The sequence below is a fragment of the Microplitis demolitor genome, chromosome 4 (genome assembly GCF_026212275.2).
Source record: "Microplitis demolitor isolate Queensland-Clemson2020A chromosome 4, iyMicDemo2.1a, whole genome shotgun sequence".
NCBI classification, from domain to species: Eukaryota; Metazoa; Arthropoda; class Insecta; order Hymenoptera; family Braconidae; genus Microplitis; species Microplitis demolitor.
In genome coordinates, this window is record NC_068548.1 from 6064680 (window position 1) to 6085625 (window position 20946).

Genomic DNA, 20946 nt, shown 5'->3' on the forward strand with positions numbered 1-20946 from the left:
TTTTAAGGATACTGAGGGTAGAAGAGTTGATAGATTTAATTTCCAATTTTTATTGTTGGTTTTATTTTTATTTTTATTCTGCGAGTGGATGTGGTTTGTCGAGTATAAATGTGATTTATATAATAAGCTCGTAATTAGAGTTATGATAAATGAAATTATTTTTTTTAAGAGAAAGATTTATTATGAGCGGAAATAAAAAAGATGTTTATTATACTGGGAGTAATATTGTGAGGAAGTTTAAAAGGGAGAGGAAACCAGAGGTTTTTTTTTTATGTGAAAATTATAATGTATTTACTGAAGTTTGAGTACCCGCAGATTATATTTAGAGTTGATAATTTTTTTAATTTAAAATTTTTTATTTAAGAAGACAAAAATTTTGTTCGGGTTAAATGGACACTTGGGTCAAGTTCAGAATGTAATTTCCTCTCGATTGAGTACTCACACAACTATGTTTCGAGTACAAATTAAAATTTTGAGTTTTGAAATATTTTTAAAAATTCTGATTTTCCTCGAAGTAAAAAAAATTATTTTAATGTTTAAAGGGGGAAAAGGGTTGAGATACAAAAAAAAACGAACATATTTTTGTGATTTTTTTTTGAAAGTACCTTCTTTATAAGAATTTTTTAAATTTGAGACATTATTAAGTAACATTCCAAAACTATTTTGCTAAATTTTTATAAAAAAATATTGAAAAATATGCCAGTGGTAGTGGGGAGAGACGAGTCAAAAAAAAGTCTACATGCCGTAGGCCGGATAACTCATGACTGCCTCATTTGAAATCAAAAAATCAAAAAGATTTCTTTATTATATAAGTTTGATGGATTTGAACGAAGGGATAAACAAAATATTCATTTTTGAATTTTTGCTAAAGGTGCAATCAAAAAACTTTGATTTTTCCCAAAAATTGCTCCTTTTGTTTAATTAAAAAATAACTAGCTATTGAAAAAAAATCCTTCGTTCAAATCTAAGATAAACTTATGTACTAAAGAAATCTTTTAGGTTTTTTTGATTTCAGATGAGGCAATCATGAGTTGTCCTGACTACCGCATGGAGACTTTTATTTAAAGTGACTCGTCTCTCCCCACTACCACTGGCTTATTTTTCAATATTTTTTTTTTTTAAATTTGGTAGAATATTTTTGAAGTGATGCTTAATAATGTCACAAATTTTGAGAATTTTAATAAAGAAAGTACTCTGAAAAAAAAAATCACAAAAATACGCTCTTTTTTTTCATCTCAGACCCTCTTTCCCCTTAACTTACGTGATTATTACTGATTACCAAAAAAATTTTAACAGACTTTTATTTTTTTTTTATTCAAATTTAAAATTTTCAAATTTTATTATTTATGCCCAAAATTAAATATTCTTTGCCAAATTTTAATTTCCTCTAGAATGAGTACCTATATGTCATATTTGATTTCCAAGTAAAAAAAAAAATAAATAAATTATTATCAATTTAAAAAAAAAAAAAAAAAAAAAAGTTTTGTCCCTTAAAATTTCTAAAATATTTCATCAAATATAAAATAAAAAAATTTGTTAAATTACTATAATTTTTGTCTATAGAGTTTACTAAATACTAGGTAGCAAAGTACAGAGACCTTTTGAACTGTATCTGTAATATAGATGAATAATGTGTTTAATAAAATGAGATAGATTGATAGCCGTAGCAGTAGAATAGAGGTAGAAGTAGAAGTAGAAGTAGAGATAAAATACACAGAAGTGGTATCAGAGGTATGAAGTTGACTGGATAAATTATAAAGGGTAAAATATGATGAAAAACCGTCGAGTGTCTGATCTTTGAACAAAGAAACGACTTGTAGACCGGTGAGGGTTGAAGGAACCCTCGAGAGGAGGAACGACCAGTCTACAATTTCCCTTATACCTATACTTCTCTGCTACTGGTACTAATACACTTGTACTGTGAATCTATTGCTCTAAGAACTGAAAAAGTAAAAATAAAAACAAAATAAAACAAAACGACGAGTCGTTGGCTTAACGATAACCGGAAATAACCATAGGTGAGTGCCCTGTGACGAAAGCTGAAAAGTGAAAAGATAAAAAACTTGGATACTTGTTTCCTTATTCTTGGAGCTTTTTAGTGATTAAAGTTTTGAGCTTTTAAATGAAAGAAATTTTTTTTTAAGTATTTCTATGGTTGACTTAACAATTTAATAAATTGGGGAGAAGGGAAATTAAATTATCTTTAGAATGAGTACTCACAAGAAGGGATTTTGAAATTTGACAAAAATGGAATTTCTGATTTTTTTGTTTGGGGTAAAATTTTTTTGAAAATAAATTTTTTAGAGATTTAAAATGAAATTTTAAGAAAATTAAGTACCCACAAGACGATATTTTGAGTTTAAAAAAAAAGATTTCAAAATTTGAAAATTTTTTTGAATTTGAAAAAAAATATATATTTTAATTCTATTGATTATGAGATTTAATTCCTTTAAATCGAAAATTTCTATGACAACTGAAGTGAAAAAAAAAATTTGTAAACTTTAGTTTTGTCAGAACTCAAACATTTGAGTTTCCGGAAAAAAAAACTCCAAATTCATCTTCAGAATTAAATTTCCTCTGGAATGAGTTCTCACAAGAACGGATTTTGAAATTAAAAAAAAAAAATGGGATTTTTAATTGTTTTAATTTGAAGTAAAACTTTTTTGAAAATAAATTTTGTAGTAAGATTTAAAATGAAATTTTATGAAAATTAAGTACCCACAAGACAATGTTTTGAGTTAAAAAAAAAAATTTCAAAATTTTTCTAAACTTGAAAAAAAAAGAAGTATTTTTAATTTTATTGATTATGGGATTCAATTTCTTTAAAATTCCAAATTTAATCGACAACTATAGTAAAAAAAAAAAATTTTACAAACTTTAGGTTTGTCAAAAGTAAAAAATTTGAATTTCCGGCAAAAAATTCCAAACGTCTTTTAGAATTAAATTCCCTCTGGAATGAATACCCATAACCCCCACAATCAGACCGAAAAAAATTTCTACCACCCCCTCCCTTCACACATATGTAAATTTTGATCATAATATAACTAATGCAAATTTTACCAGACCTGTCTTACTCCTCTCAAAATTCGACACCGGCCATATTATTAATTACCATAATTACATAATTAACAAATTAGAATTTATCTTTCTAATTACTAAAATAGTTATTGTTACAATTATTAATAAAGTAAAGTGTTCGGTAATTGAATTAGTTGTCAGTCACTATGTGTCTACACTAAACAAATATTCGCATTTAACTTAAGGGTTGGGATAGGACAGTGAGGACTTTACTAATCAAGATAATTCATGACACGTAAAGTTAATATACTTTACGTACTCATTACTCACTCAGTACTTACCATTATAACAAACTACTTACTTACTCTCTATATATATATATACATGAAGAAGAGTTAAAAATAAAATTACCTGTAGAATGAGTGCGAACATGACGGAATTTTAAGTTTCAAAAAAAACTTTTTTTAATCTCGATTTTTTTTTAATTTGATAAAATAATTTTTTTTTTAAATTAATTTTCTGTAGGAATTAAAATAAAATTTTAAAAAAAGTAAAAAAAATAAATAATAATAATTTTGAAATTAATTTTTGTCAATTTTCATTTTAGAAATAAAATTGATCCTGATAGATGAAAAAAAAAAAAAAAAAAAGGTTATAATTGAATTTTATCTTTTGCGATTATTGTATAGACAATACAGTGTCACTGTGAGAGATAAACTTGTCCGTAATATAACAACGATAGGTAGACAACTTGTACAAAGGCCATAGTAATAGAAAGTGAGAGACAGAGAGGGAGAGAAAGAGAGACTAGGAGTGGGAATAGGAGTTGGAGCTTTCAATGAAATATACAAGCTTTGCGAAATAGATATATAGATAAGTGAACTAGTTCACATGGTAATTAAAACTTGTGTTTATGTCTGTTAATAAAATTTGTATACATTAAATATATGAATTTTTAGTTATTTCCGAGACTAATGAAATCTGAAAATTAAATAAATTACCTGAGGGAGTAGTGAGGTAAATTTCCGTTAGTTTGAGTACCCACATCTCTACCTTTAAATTTTGAAAAAAAAAATTTTTTTTATTTTTGAAAAATAAATTTTTGACAATTAATTCAAATCAATTCTAGTAACGACAAGAACGAAATTTTGAATTTTATTACTAGACACAAGCCTATATTTCAAATTTAAAATTTGTAAAAAAATTTTTGATCTAGATTTTTGGAAAAAAATTTTTTTTGAAACTTAGTCATGTGGGTACTCAAACAATCGGGAATTGTGTGAAATTTACGATAGTGATATTGATTTTTATGTGATATTGATAGTTCTAAGCATAAATGAAAAAATCCATTTGTAGAGAGGTCTAATTAAAATTTATATTTTTGTTTCAGATATAAATATTTGTGTAAGCAATAACTAGTGTTAAAGGTGTTGGAACAACGAATAAGCACATTTTTATCCTCTTAGTCTCAAGAAGTCAAGGATAAAAGCATTGACGTACTCTTGTGACATTAAACTCCCCAGATGTTAAACTCTTACTTGATAAAAATCCCTCTAGCTAAAATCTCTCGAGTAAAAGGTTTAAATCAAGAATATAAAAGAAAACCATTATTTTTATTACAACACCCACAATAGAATTAAAATTTTATTTTATTGTCATGATGTTTTAATAAGCCATTTTAAAATGATCGGTTGGAATTTATTTATTATTTGACATTAAAAATAAATTTTTGAAGACATTAAATTTAAAAAAAAGTCTATTGGTATTTAAAGTAATCAAAATTTAACCATGGATAATGATGTTAATTCATCTTATTTATTTGGTCACGATAAAACTTGGGGTGAAAGAGAATTTTTTACGTATTACAGTGAATTTGGTGATAGGAATGGGTCAAGTGCTGTGGAGGTAAGTTAATTAGTTGATAAGTTTATTTTTTTAATCGGTTATCTTGGGGTAAAATGGGAATAGTTAATTTTCATCAAGTTTGGAGACGATATTATTGAAGTTAAGGAAATTCCACGTTGAATGAGTACCCACATCAATGTATTTGGCGCTATGATTTTTTTTTTTTGAAAATATTCAGATTTTGACTTTTAATTTTTTGATACGAGTAAATATAGTGATGTGGGTACTCATTTGATGCAAAATTTTGTCGGAAGGAAGGAAATGGAAATAAATCTCGTGAAAAATATGTTTAGAAAATAGAATTTTGAAATGAAAAATTGTAATTTAATTTTTTCAAGATTAAAATTTTTTTGTTTTCTGTTGATAAGGCGAGAAAAGATGATTTCTTATAGTTTGAATACCTACGACCACATATTTATCATTAAAAAAAAAAAAATTTTCGAAATTGTGGATTTAAATTTTGATTTTTTGATAAAATAAAATATATTGATGTGGGTACTCATTTAACGCAGAATTTTATCGAACATGAAATTCCACATTTAAATTTCTACTAAAAATAAGTCAACATGCAATAAATAAAAAAAATCAATTTAACTGTTTCCAAAAATAAAAATAAAATATTTGTAAATTAAAAATTAAAAATTTTTATTTATATTTTCTTGTCAGATAGATAATTCTCTATTACTTGAGTACCAACATCCGTATATTAAGTAACAATATCCAGCAAATTTTACCCAAGCGACCTAGATGCTTTTTTTTTAGAACTAAGTTCTCAATGAAATAATTACAATAATGAAAATAAAAAGTAAAGCTAATTATAAATTGATAAAATACTTATAGCCGTGATAAAAATAATCACAAGCGAAAAAAAAAAATTATTGATTAATTTAATATCAACGTTAACTTGTCTTTTACTTGAATTCTCAATACAGCAGCCAATTAATCGATCGCACGGAGGAAATAACTTCTCGTTTGCTATTTGCGGAAACGTTTAATCGAGTTTCACAGTTTGCGTCTATATACGTCATATAAACTCAAATCAGGCAGATTTATATATATATATATATATATATATATATATATATATATATATATATATATATATATATTCTAATAATTTATAAATGTCTGGGGATACATCAAATCACATTTGTTCATTTTTTTAATCTAATAATTTGTTAACTTTCATATTTTTTTATTTATATTTTATTTTTTATTAAATTACTTTGATCCAGTTTTTTTTTCAACGTATAAATACTGATATTTATTTATTAGCATTTTTTATCCCCTATCAAATGAGTATACACAAAAGTATTTTTAAAAAATTTTTTTGTTTTTTATATATATTAAATATATGTATATTGTAGAATATTCTACATATTTTATAAATTTATATAAAATAGAAATTCTCATATAAATCTTCTCTAAAATGAGTACCCACAAGCCTACAGTTGCATAAAAAAATATTTTCAAAAAAATTTTCAAAATTTTCGGTAAAAATTTGATTTTCAAAACCTATTGATGTGGGTACTCATTTTACTCGTGATGATATTCTCTTTATAGTTGTATGGTCAATTCTGCTTAATTAGTGAATGTGGAATAAATAAATAGAAAAATGTAATTTTAAATGAATGAACGAGTGAAATTAAAATAATTCTTTAATTTCCAGGTAATTATACTTGCAATAACATTTGTTGTAGCAGTTATAGCAAATTTTGGAATAGCAGTGTGTGTGTTATCGTACAAGGAAATGCGAACACCGACAAATTTATGTCTTGTTAATTTGGCTGCTGCTGATTTACTGTTCGCTCTGGGAGTACCAGCCGTCGCTTACACACGTCTCACACAGTCATGGCGTCTTGGTGATATCGTTTGTCGTCTACTCCCTTATTCACAGGTATGATAATTATGATAATAATAGTAATGGAATTTTATTAACTGTCATTTAATAAATTTATCAACAAATAAAAATTGTCACAAAAATAAAACTTGACCTCAATATATATTTTTTTCTATAAATTTTCAATCATACTTAAAAGTATTTTAGTCAAGTATCAATATATTCGTAGCTCGAAATACTTTTCCAATATTTTTCTATTCAAACAGTCACGAAACTTTCTTATCGCTTTTATATAATAAACAAGCCTTTGTTAATAATATCACGTTATAAAATCTACAATATTACTACTAATTGGATCTATAAATAAGCATTCTATTTACATTGTTAAATATCATCTATATAAAGTTTTACTATTTTAATTAAAGTATCGATTATATTGTAGGTCATTTTTCTTGATATTATCAATTACGTTATAAATATTACAAAATCCATTCTTTAGTTGTATGAGACATTAAATTCTCTGTAAAATGAGTACCCACATCGATATATTTGAAATATGTTATATGTTTGATATATATAAAAAAAATATGACGAGACATTTTTGTAAATTTTTGAATATAGGCTTGTGGCTACTCATTTGAGAGGAAATTTTGATGTCTATGTCACTATAATAACAGAAATTGATCATCTGTTTATTTTACTCGCAATATTAAATTAATTATTCACTAATTTATGACTGACTCGCTTGATGATTGAAATTTCATACACTTGTTTTCTAAAAGTACGTAAAATTTCCTGTGAAATGAATACCCACATCGATATATTTCGGATATGTTATATATTTGGAATATATAAAAAATATATGACAGAACATTATTGTGAATTTTTGAATATAGGCTTGTGGGTACTCATTTGAAAGGGCATAAGAAACTCTATAAATATAACATCAATTTGTTATAAAAAAATAAAAATATATATAAAATGATTATTTGTAGTTTGTTTGTGGTTTCGTATTATTATGGACATTGACACTGATATCAATGGATCGACATCGATGTTTAGCAGTAGCCCCTTACAGAAGTGCTTTGACGACAACTAGAGTATTGGTGGCAAGTTTGATGACATGGTTTATTGGTTCATTGATATTTTTACCAGTGGTATTTTGGTTTCAAATAAAGGTAATCGATATACGATGTGATGAATAACCACTTAGTGTGATGAAATAATAATTTCAAATGGTATTTTTATGTTTTAGCTCATAGATGATTTAACTATTTGCACGCTGATCTTTCCGATAAATGAAATTATAAACGTATCACTCTGTTTCACCATTCCAATAATAATTATCGCGTGTTTATTGCCGATGTGCTTATTGGTTTATCATTACCAGAGAATATTTCAAAAAATTATTGACACGCGGAGTAGGTGGGCCGTTTCATGTGTCACTCAGGTGAGAATTATTGATTTATTGATCATGTTTCATTTGTAGGAAATTCTGTTTCCTCCTGTTTGAGTTTGAAATTTTACCTTTATACTTTTTGGAAAATAATAAAAAATTACTAAAGTGAAAATTAGAAAGTATGATAGGTTTATTCATGTAGAAAATTTGATTCTCTTTTATTTGAGTACCCAGATCATGAAATTTTGACTTACAAAAAAAATTTTGAAATTTTCGATTTGAAAAAAGAAAAATTGAGATTTTTGCTCGGTAATGACTATGTATGTATTGTTGAGTAAATTTTCTCTAGTTTAAGTCCCCACATGACTATACTTCGACATCAAAGAAAATTTGAAAATTAAATTTTTTTTTTTTTTCCAAAAAAATTAAAATTTATGGTTATGACTATTTTTGTGTTCCTCGATAAATTTCCTGTAGGTTGAGTATCAACACCCCTATATTTTATCTTGAAAAAAAAATTTTTCAAAATTATAAAATTTTTTTACAGGCTCAAGATCCAACGAGACGTGACTCTGAGCTATCAGTAGTAGGAACACTGGTACCATGGGCCGGAAGAAAATCGTCTGCAGCCTCAGTATCAAGCCGACAAGGACGCGCCGGTAGTTTATCACAACACGAAGAAATACGTTTGCATAAACATTTAAGAGTTGTTAGAATTTTATTGCTCAATGTGTTTGCGGTATTATTAATGTGGTTACCAATAACAATAATAATGTTATTGATATATTTAGATGGTCGTCGACCACCAGCAAATACCAATGATTATTTTTTACGATCACATCATTTTATATGGACATTAATTATCGCCCAATTTAATACAGTAATAAATCCATTATTGTACGGAGTATTATCAGAAAATTTTCGTTCGTGTTTTGTTAAAATGTGTCGACGTAATAATACTAGTGGAAGTGAAAGACCAAGTGGTGGTTGTGTCACAGGTGGTAATTATCCTTGTGCAAAACCGAACTCAAAATCACGTAAAAATTCTAAGTCACTTGAAATAATCCAAAATCGTTTACGTACACGTAGAAATAATAGTTTTAAAAATATTAGTAAGGTACAATCGAAAAAAAGTTCTAGTAGTATTGGCAGTATTATTGAAGTACCCGCCGAAAAAATTTAATGTGATTATTTTGATATTTTTTTGTTATATTTTTAGATTGGTTGATAATTATTAAAAATTGATTATATATCTTTGTAACTGACGTTATTTCACGTAGTTTGAGTACCCACATCAATATATTTGAAGGTGAAAATTTATTTCGAAAAATTTTATTTAAGAATTTCGAAAAAATTTTCGTTGAAGGAAATATAGTGATGTGGGTATTCAAAAGACGTTAAATTTCGTCAGGAACAAGACCTCAGTATTTATTTTTGTAAAAAAAGTTAATTAGTGCGGAATTAATGGAAAAATTTATATATATAAATTTTGAATGTTTAAATTACTTTGTAAATTAAGTATAAATTATATTTGACCCTATGACCTGCAAAAGTAATTGATTTCCTTTAGTGTAAGTACCCACATGTTGATATTTCAGAAAAAAATTTTTTTTTTCAAACCTATCGTTGTGGGTACTCATTCTACGCGGAATCACATTTGTAATGATATTCTAGGGTTTCTTTTATTAAAAAGTATTATTTCACTGCAATAATTTGAAAAATTAATTTTATACAGACAAAATTGTCCAAGTAATAATTATAAATTAACTAAATAATAAGTTATTATGTAAAATTTTGTACACTAATCAGTAGTAATAAAGGTTTTTTATAAATAAAAGAAATAAAATAATTATTAAATTTGAAAAAAATATTAAGGTAAAGATTAAAAAGACTGTTTTATCTCGTTTGTTTACGTCTCTGTGTATATCTTAAAATAGATATGCATTGTTATTGTTAATTTACTGACGCAATTTAGCCTTCTACTGGGTTACATTGATTTGACGTTTTGTTTACGGGAAATGCTATAAAATTAATGCTAAAATACTGAAGTTAATGCTCAAGTTCGAGTTTTACTATACAGGCCTACGTGTAGACATAATCTATTTATACATAAAAACGTCCTTTGGCCAAATGTGCCGCGTCTCACTTTGACATAAAAGTCAAAAAATCTCTTTGTAATATTCTTGAAATTTCGAAACTTAAATAAATAAATAACTCACTAAATAGACTTATAAGATTTTATTTTTATTTATATATTTATATGTTTATATTTGTTATACGACGTTTTGTTGTTATTTTTTTTTAAAAATTAATTTTTATCAAATTATGAGTATATAAATATTATAGCTAATACAATTCCCTGTAGAATGAACACCCACATCACTTTTTTTCAGAACTCAAAATTTATTATAAAAATTTTGATTTAGTTTTTTGAAAATTCATACTTATTCAAATATATCGATGTGGGTATTCAATCAACGCAAAATCATATCGAGAACCCGAGTCTGTCATTCAATTTTATGAAAAAAAAAGTATTGGGAAATTTTTTATATATTTATTTCCTTTTTATAAAAATTTTATAATATAAATATTTTTACTCTTAATTATAATTAACTACAACAAATAATTATAGCATTATATCTAAATTTTTGATTTTTGTATATATATCATATATTTTTATTTTTAATTTTGATGCCATATTCGAATAATTGGGAAAATTTCCTGTAGAAAGAGTACCCACATCATTGTTTCAAAATCAAAAATTTTTTTAAAAAATTTTATTGACTCAAAATATATCCATATGAGTACCCAATCAACTCGTCATCATTCAACCGCAACAAATATCACCTTCTTCCAAACCCAAAATCCTGATACAAAAAAATAAATCACCTTTTCTCCAGCTCCAAAATCAAAAATCTTTAATTTCACGTCTCAAACTCTTCTTAACACCACAAATCTTATTTAAATTTTTATCCTCATCTCGAAAACTTCTTAAAATTCCCAATTTAGTGTTTAAAAAATTTTTTTTCTTTTCCAATAATCCCTTAATCTTTTCTTTTTCCTTCGCACTTGTTTTCTTCACACAATCCTTGACAATAAACCAGGGTTCATTTTCTTCAACGAGCGTCACCAAATCCACAGTAATATCCGCAGTCGCATCAAAATAATCAACTGGCAGCGGAATTTCAGCTCCAACTTCTCCGTCCTCAATAATTTGCATACTAAAAAATTCCTGGCCCTTACAATCAACAGCGACAAAAATCCAACAATCTTTAGGTAATGCGCACTCAAAAAAAGCTTTCAAAAAAATACAACAACTTGTTCTTTCAACCCAAATTTTTTTCACTCCCACCAGTTTACTTTTATGCGCATAAATATTTATTCTCTTCAATTTATCCTGTTCAATTAATAATTTATCATTATGATCCTTTAATTGCTTCGATAAATCACAAATATTATCAACGATTACTGTCGTTCCACTGCACATACTCGCTCTTAATTCAAAAAATTCATCTTCTGAATTTCCCGCCATTTTTTCAAATTTAAATTTAAATTCTGTTTCTATTACCGCCAATTCGCCTGCGCTCTTAAGACCAATAATTTTATTGTCATATATTTTAACGTCGTTTAAGTTCTCATTAATGTAACTCACGTAATTAATTACACCGGTACTTATTTTTAAAGTAACAAAATATATTTTGTCACTACCAATTACCAAATTTATAAAATCCTCATTACCTTCAATAAAACCCGCGCAATTATTAACATCGTAATTAAAAAAAATGTTTTTAAAAATATAATTACCGGTAATTAAAATCAGTAATTTTTTATTTGTTGTTTTCAATAATAAATTATTTATTTTATTATTATCATTTTTAATTAATATAAAATCAGTTAATGAGTAATTAGATGTAAAAATTAATTGCGTTTTATTATTTATCAGTTTAAATAATAAATTATTGAATGTAATTAAACAAATTTCATTATCATCAAAAATATTTTTTAAATTATTTGTTATTTCATTTGAATCGATTTTTATACAATTTATATCGATTATAGACAAATTCGATATATCGATTGTTTGTTGAGTCGATCGATCGATTAATTGTGAACTCGATAGATCGTTTATTTGTGATTTTGATAATTCGATTTTTTGTCCAGTTGATTTATCGATATTTTGTGATTTCGATATATCGGTTTTTGGTAAATTTGAATTTTGAATATTTGAAAAATTTTTGTTCTGTGATTTCGATGTATTGATTGTTGATAATTCCGATGTATCGATATTAGAATCCGATATATCGATTGTTGTGTCAAATGAATCGATATTATTTTTATTATTATTTAAATAAAATAATTCCGTTGAATATTTTTGTTGTTTGTCTTGTAAATATAAATAATTATTTTTAATAATTAATATCTTATAAAATTCCGTCGTAACATCGAGTGCTGTTGAACTTAATGATGCAAATATATTAATATTATTATTTACAAATTTATAAATACCTCGAGGTTTACAAATAACAAATATTCTTCCTTTAAAACTTTTTATTTTTTTAATTTCATTTGGCGCCCTTATTATTTGGTAATTTAAATTTGAATTTTTATTTGCTGTTGCTGCTGACGTTGAAGTTGAAGCTGTTGAAGTTGATGTCGAAGTTAAAGATGATAAAGGAAAATAAATAAAATCATCATTTTCCCAAATGAAAACTGTCAGTTCATTTTTGTAATCAAGAATTTCAAAATATTTTCCTTGGAAATTTGGACATGTCGTTTTTATAATCATTATTTATTTATTATAATCAACTGACCATATTATTAACTAATTATTAAACACTTATTTTTCATACGTAATTATTAATTATTTTAATTAAATAAATTAGATTTTTTTCCTTGAAAATTGCGCTGAATTTTTTTTTAACGACCGGTTGATTTTAATTTTAGGTTAGGAATGAATCGATACCCGGTTTTAAACTCTAAAAAAAGTTTGTTTTCATGTATCGAGATATGAGTATCGATATTTTAACCTAATTTAGAAACAATAATAATGATATTTAATAATAATCATAACTTATGTGATAAACAATTATTGTAATTTTTTTTATTTATACAAACAAATTTTTTTAAAATTCAATTCTCCAGTAATTTGGTAGTTTTTATTTTTTATTTTTTATTTAGTTGTAATAATAATCATAGTGTTTTAAAAAAGTGTTAAGATAAATTTTGAAAGTGTAATTGTGAGTAAAAAAATTGTTTAATAATTTTTGTTTTTTTTATTAATTATAAGAATAATAATAATTATTTTTAATTATCAATTTTAAAAGTTTTAAATTAATTGTGAAATTTAGTTTTTTTTAATCAAATTTTGGAGGTTATAAATTTTTATTATAATAATTTTTTTCAAAACGATGATTACAAGAAAAATTGATCATTATTATAGTAATTATTATTGTTATTATAATTATTATTAAAATCTAATAAAATAAATAAAAAACTTATATTTAACTAAAGATAACTCTGAAACTATAAAGTTTACATAAAAATATAAAGAATACTTTTTTTTAGAAAATTTAATTTCCTATAAATTTATTTATATAAATTTTTATCGTATCTCTGATAGCTTAGCTTTGATTTTAATTAAAACGTAATTAATATAACAAATTATTGAGTGTAATAAAAATTTATAAAATGTTTAAATTAAAATAATGAATAAACTAATACAGATACGACAAAAATATTTATAATAAATTTTATAGACAATTAAATTATCGAAAAAAGTTACTATGACTCTAAACATAAACTCAATAGTTTATGAGATATTATAATTAAAAGCAAAGTCTAATTATTATTAATATTAATATTTATTTTTATTTTATTGTTATTTAATTTTTAATTATAACTTGGTAATTAATGAGTTTAAGTGAAAATATATGTAATACTTTTTTATAGATAATTTAATGCTGTATAATTTTTTTTATGTAAATTTTTAACGTATCTTTGATAACTTGGCTTTAATTTTTATTTTAAATGCTAATTATATAAATTAAAGAATTATTATTATTATTAATACATAAAAATATGTAATTTTATAAAAATTAAAATCCTTACTTGTTGACAAATATTGAAACATTGCTAACATTAATTGGGGTGAAATATGTGTACGCGACTATCTTTTTTCTCAGCACATACCGTAAAATCTGGTAATTTTAGACGGTTATTTAGTCTCCACGTTTACTTCTATTATCAGTTATAATTAAAATGTTTTTATTTTTTGTTAAATAATAAATTTTAAGGGTGTCAGTAGATTAAGAGATGAAAATCACAAAAGAAAAAAAACTGACTAAAAACATCAGTATAAATTTGTTTATATAAATTTTCAACGTATCTTTGGTTGCTTGGATTCAATTTTTATATTAAATACTAATTATATAGATTAAAAAATTATGATTATTTTTGATAAGAAACATTTCATAATTATTAAAATTTTTCTAGAGCAATAAAAAGTTATTATTGAATTAAAATGTATGAAATTGATAGCGATAATAATATAAATAATGAAAAAACATTAAGAACATTTAAAGAATTATTATTATCAACTCAAGATGATGAGGATTTTGAAACAACATCATCTGTAGAACAAGTAATATTATTTATTTTATTATTTTAATTTCAATACATAATATTTATGTATGTAAGTATATTATTATATTATTATTATTCAAGGAAGCTGTTGAAGAAAGTTGTCTACAATTATATAAGGTCGCTGAGGACCCAAAATTATTACGTGGCCGTCATTTATCATGGTTAAAAAAATCATTAAATAAATTATCTGAAGGCTACGAGGTAAATTTATTTTTAGAAAACTCCATTTTTCCTATAAACTATTAAGATTAAAACTATTGATCAATAAAATCAATTAATACTTTTTTGTAGCCAATTAAATCTTCTAAAAAATCTATTCTATACATCTTTTCATATCTCTACTTATTAATGCACTACAGTCATTCAAAGTAAAAATTAAATTTGAATATCCAATTTATCAATAAAATAAGATTTCATCTTACAAAAATTATATATTTTTTTTTAAGTGTTTAGATTGCAGTAGACCATGGTTATGTTATTGGTCATTACACGCATTAAATCTATTAGGAGAACAATTACATGAAGAAGACAATAAAAAAGTTATTAATTTTTTATCTAAATGTCAAGATCCTTTGGGAGGTTTTGGGGGTGGCCCGAGTCAATTCCCCCATTTAGCATCAACTTATGCTGCTGTTTGTGCATTATGTACTATAACAAGTGAAGAAGCATATGATGCTATTGATAGGTAAGTAATTTTAAATAGTTAATTAATTACTAAATTAATAAATTAATTAAAAAAAAATTTTTTTTTTTAGGAAAGGATTAGTCCATTTTTTTCGTACGTTAAAATTCGCCGATGGAAGTTTTTCGATGCACAGAGACGGCGAGCTTGATATAAGAGGAGTTTATTGTGCGATTGCTGTCGCTAAATTAACAAACGTTTATACGGAAGAGCTTTTTAAGGGCACGGATGACTGGATTTCGAGGTGCCAGACCTGGGAAGGCGGGTTCGGAGGTTGTCCAGGCATGGAGGCGCATGGTGGTTACACTTACTGTGGTCTCGCGTCGTTAGTTTTGATGGGAAAAGTTGATAAATGTGATCTATCATCGTTACTGGTGAGATTAATGGAGATTTTTTTATACTACGTGAGCTGAGAGTATTTTTAAATGTAATTGACTGCAGAAAAGTGTAGAGATCACTGAGACGCGTAGAATGAGTACCCACATCAATAGGTTTGGGCGAAGTTTTTTTTTTTGAAAATTTAAAATTCAAAAAAATGTTTTTTTGAAACATAGTGGTGTGGGTATTCTTTTGAAAGGAAATTGTATAGAGAATGTTATTTTAATTGGTTCAAAGATGACAAGTAAGTGTGGGAATTATTATTATGATCATTTATAATATCTAATTTTTTAGAGATGGTTAGTAAATAAACAAATGAAATTAGAAGGAGGTTTTCAAGGGCGTACAAATAAATTAGTTGATGGCTGTTACTCATTTTGGCAAGGAGCATCATTTCCTTTAATAAGTGCTATTTTATCTAAAGAAAAAAAATATTTTAATTCAAATGATTACTGGCTGTTTGATCAAAAAGCACTGCAAGAATATATTCTTGTTTGCTGTCAAAATCCTTACGGTGGATTTTTAGATAAACCTAAAAAGTACGTAAACCTAAAAAAAAAATTAACCCAATCACTATTATTATTATTATTATTATTATTTTTTTTTACCAACTTATTAATTATGACAAGACTACATATGAGTATCTGTCTACTGAGATCATTTCCTCTAATTTGAGTACCCACATGACCAAATTTTCTTTTAAAAAAATTTTCAAAATTGCTTTTTAGTTTTATTACAATTTTTAATGCTACTCAAAATATAGTCATGTGGGTACTCAAAAAAGAGAAATTTTATTCCTCAGTACTCAAAAATTATTTATTTTGATAAAAAAAAATTGTGTTACAGAAATCGTGATATTTATCATACATGTTATGTACTAAGTGGTCTCTCGATAGCTCAGAATTCACCTACCCCAACTATTTTGGGCCAACGGTATATAAATTTGGTTGAATCGACTCATCCACTCTACAATCTAGTATCTCCTTGTGTCACCAAGGCTATTAATTATTTCGATAAGCTGCCAATACCTGACTAAAATAAATTTTTAAAAGAAGGTTATTAAATAGTTTATTACAATCCTTATGATGGACCAACAATTAAATGAGCAACATTCAAAATGCCAATTGTATTGAATTTAAAATTTTCACTATTTAATTATTATTGATGTATTGATATTGAGTATTTATTAAGTATCCTATCTATACGAAGAATTAATTTTATATTATCTTAATTAAATTGTTAATTGATGTCATATAATAATAAACTATATGGAAAATATACAAAGTCTTTTATTTCCAAAATCAAAACATATATAAGATAAGTTATAAGTTGTACGACATTTCAAAGCATCAAGAGGCTATAATATAGAGAAACTACTCAACAATGGATTATTTATTTAATAATGATGCTGCTGAAATATTTCTGAATAGTCAGAATCTACAGCAAAGCTTTCAATATTTTCATAGATATACATATCCAATTTCGGATTGTCTAGAATTTGCTGCTGCCTTCTTTTATGTATCTTTTCAAACCGGTACAATTCTTAGAATTATGAAAAATTATCGGCAATCAAGGAAAAACAAAGACAAATCGAAAGACGTCGAAAAAGGAGATGAGATGGAAAATATACAACTATATTAGAAAATTGTATTAAATAATGAGTATGGGGGGAATATGTGAATATGGTGATTAAACTTTTGAATAGAATCTACAGCTACAACTTTTTTGTAGTATATTTTATAATTATCTAGAGTGAAACCGAAAAATTCTATAGCCGATTTAAAAGATTCATGACCGTTTTGAGGTATTTTCAATACATTACCGGCAAGAGATTTCAAGTCATCCGTTAATGTTAAATCTAGGGAGTCGTTTTTTATATAATTCTTCAAAGTTTCCTGCTCAGTGCATTGGTTATTTTCATATTCCCTCAATTTCTCTAATAGATTAAGATAATGTTGTAATGATCCTTTAGCACCTGATAATACGGTTTTCAGGAAACACGAATTTAAAAAGTCTTTATCGTATGTTACCAGTACACCAGTACATCTGGTAATTCAGGATACCAATCATTTTTCTCACCATTGCTAATTTTTACAATATTATCAGTTAAATCCCGTAAAAAATTACTAGCCGTTATTGATCTATACTCTGTGTATAAATATAATAGAAAAATTTGCAAAATCATAGCCGTAGGTTCTATAAGATTTAGAATTTTTTTTTCCCAACTTGGATAATGTGCTGTAAATGTTTTTAGCGTCGAGATATTTTCACTATTTCCGTACCAATCAATAGTAAATATTATCCGTATCTTGTCGTATATTTGTTTGAATGTAAGGTATCCTTCCAGTTTTGTTTGTAAATGTAGGTTATGTGTGTTTCCGTTACTTGAGCTTTTAAAATTTGATACGGTAATACAAATTAACAATCAGCCGATAATCTGAGGGTACTTTCTATATCATTGATATGTTATTTGTAATTGCAAAAATTGAAATAAGTGTTCTTTATTACCAGCCGTCCATAATATACAAAAATCGGATGCTTTTAATATTGCATCGACAAATGGTTTTACATTAGGATATGGTACAAAGTCATCGTCTATTAGGGTTCTATCTAAATCCAAAACAACACATATTCTCTTTGTATTCATATTTTATTCAATTATACTATTGAATATTGTGGGCGATTGTTGTCTTATTTGAGTATTTACTCTGTCAAATAATGGCATTAACAATTTATTTCCGTAATCTAAAGATTTAATAACTTTTTCACGATCAACTCGTGTTTATCAGGGCTCACTTGAGCAGAAATTGTAAGTTGAATACAGCGACACGCAGTATCGCCATCTTGGCGCGAAATTTCAAAATTGCAATTTAATTATTTTATTAAAATTTAATTGTGTCAATAATTATATTAATTAGACTAAGAAGTATACTCGAAATTTTTATTTTCATAAATAATTTGTTGATTATTCTTATTACTTACGCGTAAATTTAAATATTCGAAAAATAACTTATTAGAAATGGGAGAAAAATTTTAAATCGTAAAGAAAAATAAAATGGCAGCAGAATATGATAGAATTATTTAGAATATTAAAAAAAAAATTTCGAAATGCACTCATATGTTCATCAGCTGAGAATTATCTCGATCCAGTTGATTTTCATACACCAGCGCTCCGTTGAGATACTGTCCAACAAAATTATCTGTCGTCTCATGTGACTAGTGGTCATACGTCATTTTATCTACACATTGACAAAAACGCCCAATTATTTGTTAACTTACATTCTTTTTACTCCATTAACTTAAAATTATCCATAATAAAATCAATCAAATAAATAAATAAATTTTACACAAAATTAATACTCCACAGTGTACAAAATATATACAATAAATAATACAAAAATCTAAAATGGGTGCCTCAGCTCTTCCCGTTTGTATTTTTACTTTATTTTGGGGTGTAATTGGAATCGTGTTACCATTCTTTGTACCCAAAGGTCCTAATCGTGGGTAAGTTGACTAAATAATTATAAATAATTTATTAAAGTACTGACTTATGTCAATAAATTTAAAAATGTAAATAAAAAAAATATTTTTGAAGGTTAAAAATTTTTTTTTCTTTTAAAATGCAAAAAAATTAAATAATTCATTGATTAATTAATCTATTTTAGGATTCTACAAGTTATTTTAATGCTGACTGCATTTTCATGTTGGTTATTGTAAGTTAATTATTCAAAATTTTTATAATTTTTTATAATTATTTATTTATTAATTATTTAATGTGTTAATTTAGCTGGTTATGCTGCTACATGGCTCAGATGAATCCATTAATTGGTCCTAAATTGTCTAATGCCACATTATTACTTATGGCACGTGAATGGGTAAGTCACTATTGATTTTCTTTCTCGTCGAGGTTATATTTTGATATTATGATTTACAAATAAATTTTTATAAAAATATACTTTGAGATTATTATTCTAGAGGCGATTTTCTCTAGTTGGAGTACCCACATGACTATGCTAAAAAACAAAAAAAAATTTTGAAAACTCCAATTTTGAAAATCAATGAAAAAAAATTTTTTACATTTTTATTTAGACTCATAATGAGATTCTGAGTTGATTAAATGATTACATGCATGTTTTTTTAAAAAACGTATTTTTGAGTTTTCAAGAAATTTTGAGTTTTTTTTAAAACGAAGATAGTGATGTGGGCTCCTATTTTTCGGGGAATTTTGTGATCAGTAACCATATAATATTTTTATGACAATAAAAAGTTTTTTTTTATCATAGTAATGTCGCCTAGGAAAATTTTAAATTTAATTAAATTATTTTTTTGTTGCAGAATGGGAAAGCCATCGAAATGTAAATGTTCTAATAAAAATATAATTTAAAAAAATTATAAGATTTAATCAATTTAATGATAATTACAATTATTATTATTATCAAGTATTTACGTGTAAATAATTTAAGATAGCAAAGTTTAAAAATAATATATTAAATATCATTCCGTTAATTAACAATAATGAATTGTACAATTTCTTTTTTTCTTTTTTTTTTTTTTTGTTAAAAAAAAAAAAATTTTTTTTTGTTTGTTAAATTTAAAAAAAATGTTCGTGTTGTCTCAAGTGTATAAATGATAAATATTTAAATTGTAGAATGTTAAAATAAATAAGTCAAACTATAAATTACAAAGTGTATATTACTACTTATTTTTACTTATTCTGGATTCAAAATTTAAATAAGTTATAATGATCTTTGTGAGGAAATTAATTTCCTTCAGTTTAAGTACTGACGGACTCATATTTTGGTTTTGAAAACCTACAAGAAAGGTCGCATTCCGAAATGCGCTGGGAGCAGCTGTAGCGTAGCGCAGCGCTGCAGCTCAGTAGCAGACCGTGCAAGTGCAGCAAAATAACAGCACGATTTTTGCTCGAAACACTTGTGTGTGTGTGTGTGTGTGTGTGTGTGTGAGTGTGTGTGTGAGTGTGTGTGTGTGTGTGTGTGTGTGTGTGTGTGTGTGTGTGTGTGTGTGTGTGTGTGTGTGTGTGTTTTTAATATTTTAAATATTTCTATCATATTCTGCCACCGT

At 25.7% G+C, this 20946-nt stretch overlaps 4 protein-coding genes across 4 annotated transcripts; 3 read left to right on the forward strand and 1 right to left on the reverse strand.

Moving 5' to 3' along the window:
* The first annotated feature begins 4793 nt into the window (after nucleotides 1-4793).
* LOC103580606 (free fatty acid receptor 4) lies at nucleotides 4794-9924 on the forward strand. The gene is made up of 5 exons (XM_008562423.2): nucleotides 4794-4923; nucleotides 6593-6820; nucleotides 7759-7941; nucleotides 8019-8213; nucleotides 8710-9924. The coding sequence occupies exons 1-5, from the start codon at nucleotides 4807-4809 to the stop codon at nucleotides 9343-9345; spliced, it is 1359 nt and encodes a 452-aa protein (XP_008560645.1). The 5' UTR covers nucleotides 4794-4806; the 3' UTR covers nucleotides 9346-9924.
* Nucleotides 9925-10431: 507 nt separating this feature from the next.
* LOC128667555 (uncharacterized) lies at nucleotides 10432-13132 on the reverse strand. Its single transcript, XM_053737971.1, has one exon. It carries the CDS (start codon nucleotides 12946-12948, stop codon nucleotides 11071-11073), a length of 1878 nt encoding a protein of 625 aa, XP_053593946.1. The 5' UTR covers nucleotides 12949-13132; the 3' UTR covers nucleotides 10432-11070.
* An 87-nt stretch (nucleotides 13133-13219) lies between these two features.
* LOC103580607 (protein farnesyltransferase subunit beta) lies at nucleotides 13220-17104 on the forward strand. Its single transcript, XM_008562424.3, has 7 exons — nucleotides 13220-13399; nucleotides 14655-14802; nucleotides 14886-15005; nucleotides 15251-15489; nucleotides 15560-15860; nucleotides 16159-16403; nucleotides 16711-17104. Exons 2-7 carry the CDS (start codon nucleotides 14683-14685, stop codon nucleotides 16898-16900), a joined length of 1215 nt encoding a protein of 404 aa, XP_008560646.1. The 5' UTR covers nucleotides 13220-13399; nucleotides 14655-14682; the 3' UTR covers nucleotides 16901-17104.
* Nucleotides 17105-19053: 1949 nt separating this feature from the next.
* On the forward strand, nucleotides 19054-20415 carry LOC103580609 (V-type proton ATPase subunit e 2). Its single transcript, XM_008562425.3, has 4 exons — nucleotides 19054-19368; nucleotides 19530-19577; nucleotides 19652-19739; nucleotides 20200-20415. Exons 1-4 carry the CDS (start codon nucleotides 19271-19273, stop codon nucleotides 20221-20223), a joined length of 258 nt encoding a protein of 85 aa, XP_008560647.1. The 5' UTR covers nucleotides 19054-19270; the 3' UTR covers nucleotides 20224-20415.
* Nucleotides 20416-20946: the final 531 nt, after the last annotated feature.